Below are 5,163 nucleotides of genomic sequence, written 5' to 3' on the forward strand. Positions count from 1 at the left end.
GGCTCACTGCATGCCAAATATGATGTCATGACTAAGCCAAGTGTGTTGGACTGTTTGTGTTGATGCCTGTTCTTGTGTACGTTCCCAAAAATCCCCTTTTTACATTGACAACAGCAATCAATTCAAACCAGATGCAGGCTAACCGGTAAACACACAGCCTGATAAAAGTTCTTTCCCGATACAATGGACTACTAACTAAGGACATTCATATTTTGCCAAGTTACAAAAGTCATTTTTAGCAGTGAGAACTGCAGTGTTCTTGTTTTGTACTTGTAGATGCTTCTTTAACTGAAGGGACAACGAGCAGGAAATGGAAAGGTGACATCACCCTGTAAGAACCCACAAATCCTCAGTGTACCGACTCAGTTTATTTGCAGAAAGGAAAGTCTTTTAGTTTCACCATGAGGAGGAAAGTATTCTTTCACACCAATAAAACCCATTAAATAAGAACCTATTTGATTAAGCTAAAGATCAACCTAACTGAGAATTTTAATAAAATGTTTATTCCCAGGATTTGTTCTTGGCTGCTAACGTTTTAATTTCCTTTACTGCTGAGTCCCCCGTATGCAGCCTTCATATGTCTATGTGTGAATCAGAAACTGACAAAAAGCTCTGAGATGCAAAAGTAAATAAAACATTTCTGAGCTCATACGAATCAAATTAAGACTGCCCTGTTGCTTAGACATGTTCTGCTCTTGAGTTAATTTTAGGAACATCTCAATCATTAAACAGCTGGTATTTTTAAACAACTGACGTCAGAGTCTCCAGCCAAACATAACTCACAATGTCTATTTTCGATACACTGTGTAATTTCATATCAGAGCATACAAGTCACACTGCAATTCATGAAGGTAATTTGAAGAAAGCATTGCTCTTTTCATGTAAACTACTTGCAAAACTCTATTTTAAGGGCATGCACATTATTTTAATAATCTAAAAAAATCCTTTTTGAATTACCTTTAAAGTGTAAAAGAGATTGGCTGTTGGAGTTTATAGAGGGCGGAGAATCATTTTGAGCTGAATAATCAACAAGTCGCATGAAAACATATTAGCACATTGAGCAGCGCGTAAACAAGCTTGATTGACAGCAGGAAGCCACTCCTCCAGATTCTGATTGGTTGTTTTTGACAGTATTTCTGCAGATGGTCATAGTAGCTCATGGAGGACTTTAATCTTTTCACAGACTGTCTCATGCTGTCAATACCTGATAACAGTTTTCACAAATATGTAAAAAAATAAACTTATTTTTGTAAAAGTCACATACTGCAGCTTTAAAGGTACTGAGTTTTCTAGCGTTTGCCTCGTATTTTTTGAATAACAAGAATCCCCATTTGAGTTGAAATCTCAGAAAAATATTGCAATAAATCTGAATGTATAACATTCTATTTTTTAAAAATGTTAGCTTATTTTGATGATCCAGTGAGATTAGAAGATCTAGCTGAAGAAAAAATCCCTGGGTGAAATATGCACCATATTACTGATGTTCACCCACAGAAGAGATTTTGGAACATGCATTTAAACAATCCATTTTTTCAGTCGTTAGTCTGTCACGGCTGAGCCGTTTTGGATTTACTGAGGCTTGACTTTACACTAAAAGCTGATCACGTGACAAGTTCAGTGTGAGTGGAATTAGTCATGAACATCCACTGAGACTTCATTTCCGTTCAGGGGAACTGAGAGCTCCCTGGAATCTGTTCAAAAATGTGCTTTTCTCTCCCGAACATTCTCTCCTGCACACACAGATGTAGACAAATGTCACATAAAAAAGCTGGTCTTTTATCCAAATTTCTCAGCCTCTGAAACCACAGATCTGATGTTTCTGTGTTTGGTTATTTTCATTTTTGTCTCTGCAAGAGTTCACATTTTTCAGGGAACTTGTTGAAATAAATCAGTTACACTTTTTGAACATACTCCCTTAAAAACATGGTTAACTGAAAAGCAGGAGAAAAAAAAATCCAGAATCTGGATGGATCCATTTGTTTAGAACCTGGAACAAGAGCAAACACAGCTTCGACCTGTATACATACCGAGTTGTGAGTCTTGGCAGTGATAGTGCGAACAGCGTCTGTGTCCCAGATGACGAGGTCGGCATCAGAACCCACGGCGATCCGACCCTTCCGGGGGTAAAGGTTCAGGATCTTAGCGGCGTTAGTGCTGGTCACGGCCACAAACATGTTCTCATCCATCTTCCCTGTAGTCTGAGTGCAAAAAACCACAGACATGCAGATCACTGGTGCTGTCACAGACGAATCCAGGTCATTGAAGACCTTTGTAACTTTGGTCTCTAGAGATAAATGCATATATTTAGATCTCATTGTTCTGCTTACAGAGGTGTTGAAGAACAGAAAGTAGCACACAGATTCATGTGCTGCCTTTAACTAATAACTAGAACAGATTCATTTTAAATTGGATTATATTTTTTATTAGCTCTCTTTTTGTCACTGTGATGTAATGTTTGTTTGTTCAAGATGTTTTTATTATGTAAAACACTTTGAACTGTCTTGTCGCTTTACAACAGTTAGCAACCACTTAGCATTTGCTTCAAAGTCCGTTATTGGTGGTAAACTATTTTTAAAGTTCTCTGATGAGTTCAGAATATATTCCATCATCTCTAGTTTAAAATATAAAATGATCCTGAACAGGAAGTTTTTCATAGATTAAAGTTTTTGTGGCGCACCCAGATAATTTCTGTAAGTTTGGTCGATCCGGGCCAGTAAAATCCATACGTGAATCCCTGGAGGAGCCGGCGAAGCACCACCGTTTGAAACAGAGTTTTTTATTCACTAACTATTTGTTCTATTTGTGAAAACATATTTTACATATTCCTGCTTTATATAGTCAAACCAGGACAGAAATACTCTACATTGATCCTTAATATTCTCAAGGGATTGCTGTAATTTCATGAACATTGCATCCTTGATGTCTAGTGAGCTGGATCTATAGTTTTGCCAATGGGAGTGACTGGTATTAGTTTGCTATCTGCTATGGGGAAGAGCCGCTGATACGAGGAAACAGATTCACAGATATAAAAGCTTTTGGGTTCAGACTCATTTTGAAGCTTTGATTCAGAGCAGCTAACCCAGACAAGTGTCTACTCAAATTTTATAGCCTGCTTTTAATTCCAGAACAAAGCTAAACATGGCCAAGGTCCAGTCAAATCCTGATGCAGCGATAACAAGGACAAAAGGACACACAGAAAATGGATAGGAGTTTGTTTGGAATAGACCAATGAGGAATGCATTAAAGATGGATTGAGGATAGTAAAGAACGGTTTCAGATGTAGGGAACATTTAAAGCCAGAAAAAACATGTGAAAAAACATTTCCTTATAAGACAACAATAAAAAAGGAGAGAAATGTACATTTTAAAGGTGAGGAGTATTTAACACCAAATAACGTATATGAAATCTTGTCAGGCATAATTATAAAAGCTATCATATATCATCATTTGCATGTGCTATATTACATTTAATCTTTATTTTTCAAAGTTTAAACCCCCAGAAAGTAGGCCTCACCACAGCCTTATCCCAGATGAGCACCATCCTTTCCTCCACTCCGTTTACGCCTTCTGGGATCTGGGTGAAGTCGTCCTTGCCGATGGCCTTCTGCGCCACGCTGAAGGTACAGTGAGCGCTGCCAGTCACACTGAGGTCTCCGCTGTGACAAAATGACAAATGATGGGGAAATATTACCAGCGGAGAGACGCCTGCTCTCAAAAGCAGGGCTTTGCAAACACAAGGAAATGTCATTACTTAGTTTAGCAGATTTAGTGAGCAGAGAGCCAAAGTTTTGCTCCTACAGAAAATAAATATGAGTAACATTTCCTGTTTCTGTAGAAGTCTTTCCAAATCCACTTGATAGGTAGCAAACAAGTCAAGAACAATTAAGTTTTATTTAAAGGTGGAATATTCATACAATATGTGTACTATAGCTGGAGTCAGTGCTACTCCAAGCAAACATATCCAGAACAACCAGGGAGAACATCAGAACTGTTCTATTTGGTCTAACAATAAAAAACATGGACTCTTGCTCAGTATTTACTGTAAGCCATAAACATGAGCAGGAATAACCTCTTGAAATATTTTACTTTGCCTGTAGTTAATCTTTATATCATCCAAGGAAATAAATAACTGAAATAAATGAACATGTGTTGATATTTGAATTTTTTTTAATGCACTTGTAAAGCAGAGCTGTGCGCCTCACCTTGCCAGCAGTGTGTTCAGGTAGTCTGGAGTTGTGGGATCAGGGCTGAGAGGAGGGGATGTAACAAAAGAAGCAGCTTTGGCCCAGTTCTTGCTCCAGTAATGTGTCCCATCTGTCCCCAGACTGGCTGTGATTGGCTCCCCAAACACCACATTTCCTGAGAAGGAGATAACAGTGATTAAAATACCATGTCCACAGTCATGAGCAGCATAATCATATTTATTTACAGTATCTTAATTGAAAAGATTTTTGTATTTGTATAACTGTTTGAAAGCTGTTTGTGTTTGTAGTGAGATTTTGGTGATAATGGGGGTTTAATTCCTGTCAGGAACTCATCTTTTCTCCTGCTTTTGTTTCCAGTCCTTTGCTCTTACATGTCAGTGATTCATGTTTTCCAGATTTGTAAGGAAGGAACTTGGGAACAGATCCAATCGAAAGGTTTCCAGCTTATAAAGTCATTCAGGGAGTGCATATAAACATAAAAGAAGGCGATCTGAGGTTAGCACAGTTTTGTCTAATGTAGTTTTTTTAACCAGACAACCAAACACATTTTCTTCTCTTGTGCTCACCTATTTTTGCATCCATGTGTTATTTTACAGTTTACATTCACATCCCTCAGTTCAGGCCATGAACAAACAAGACGAGTTAAACGCCTTTTTGTCAGTAACCTGGTGCTCATTTTTAAAAACTCTTCTCAATACCTTTTTTTCGGGCCTGTGAGATGATGTCCGCGGCACTCTTGCTCATGACTCGGGTTACGTAGAGTGGACAGTTGGTTTGGCTTGCGATGGTTACTGCCCGAAACACAGCCTCAGCCTCCAGCTGCAGAGGAGGTACAAGCACAATGTTTGATGTGGTTAAACGGAAATGTTATTCCCATTAGAATTTACCTAAAAATATCAATTTATGTGCTGTCAGGGCTAAATGACGGCATGTGGTGGCTTTCAAATGTTTTCTTAGCC

General features: G+C 38.3%; 1 protein-coding gene across 1 annotated transcript; it reads right to left on the reverse strand.

The window, feature by feature from the left end:
* Positions 1–1,395: 1,395 nt before the first annotated feature.
* Positions 1,396–5,142, reverse strand: LOC106943950 (dihydropyrimidinase-related protein 3-like). Its single transcript, XM_015027242.1, has 4 exons — positions 4,903–5,142; positions 4,202–4,358; positions 3,514–3,655; positions 1,396–2,198 (listed from the first exon to the last, which is right to left on the reverse strand). Exons 1-4 carry the CDS (start codon positions 4,946–4,948, stop codon positions 1,893–1,895), a joined length of 651 nt encoding a protein of 216 aa, XP_014882728.1. The 5' UTR covers positions 4,949–5,142; the 3' UTR covers positions 1,396–1,892.
* Positions 5,143–5,163: the final 21 nt, after the last annotated feature.

Source organism: Poecilia latipinna, unplaced genomic scaffold, assembly GCF_001443285.1.
Source record: "Poecilia latipinna isolate Pla-1442-1.1 unplaced genomic scaffold, P_latipinna-1.0 Scaffold6470, whole genome shotgun sequence".
Taxonomy (NCBI): Eukaryota; Metazoa; Chordata; class Actinopteri; order Cyprinodontiformes; family Poeciliidae; genus Poecilia; species Poecilia latipinna.

Bases quoted from the DNA above. Each gene is read 5' to 3' on its own strand.
- LOC106943950 (XM_015027242.1), bottom strand. From the start codon at position 4,948: ATGAGCAAGAGTGCCGCGGACATCATCTCACAGGCCCGAAAAAAAG. The intron at 4,359-4,902 runs GTATTGAGAAGA...TCTCCTTCTCAG, and splicing joins CTCACAGGCCCGAAAAAAAG to GAAATGTGGTGTTTGGGGAG. The intron at 2,199-3,513 runs GTGAGGCCTACT...TTTTGCACTCAG, and splicing joins TCATCTGGGATAAGGCTGTG to ACTACAGGGAAGATGGATGA.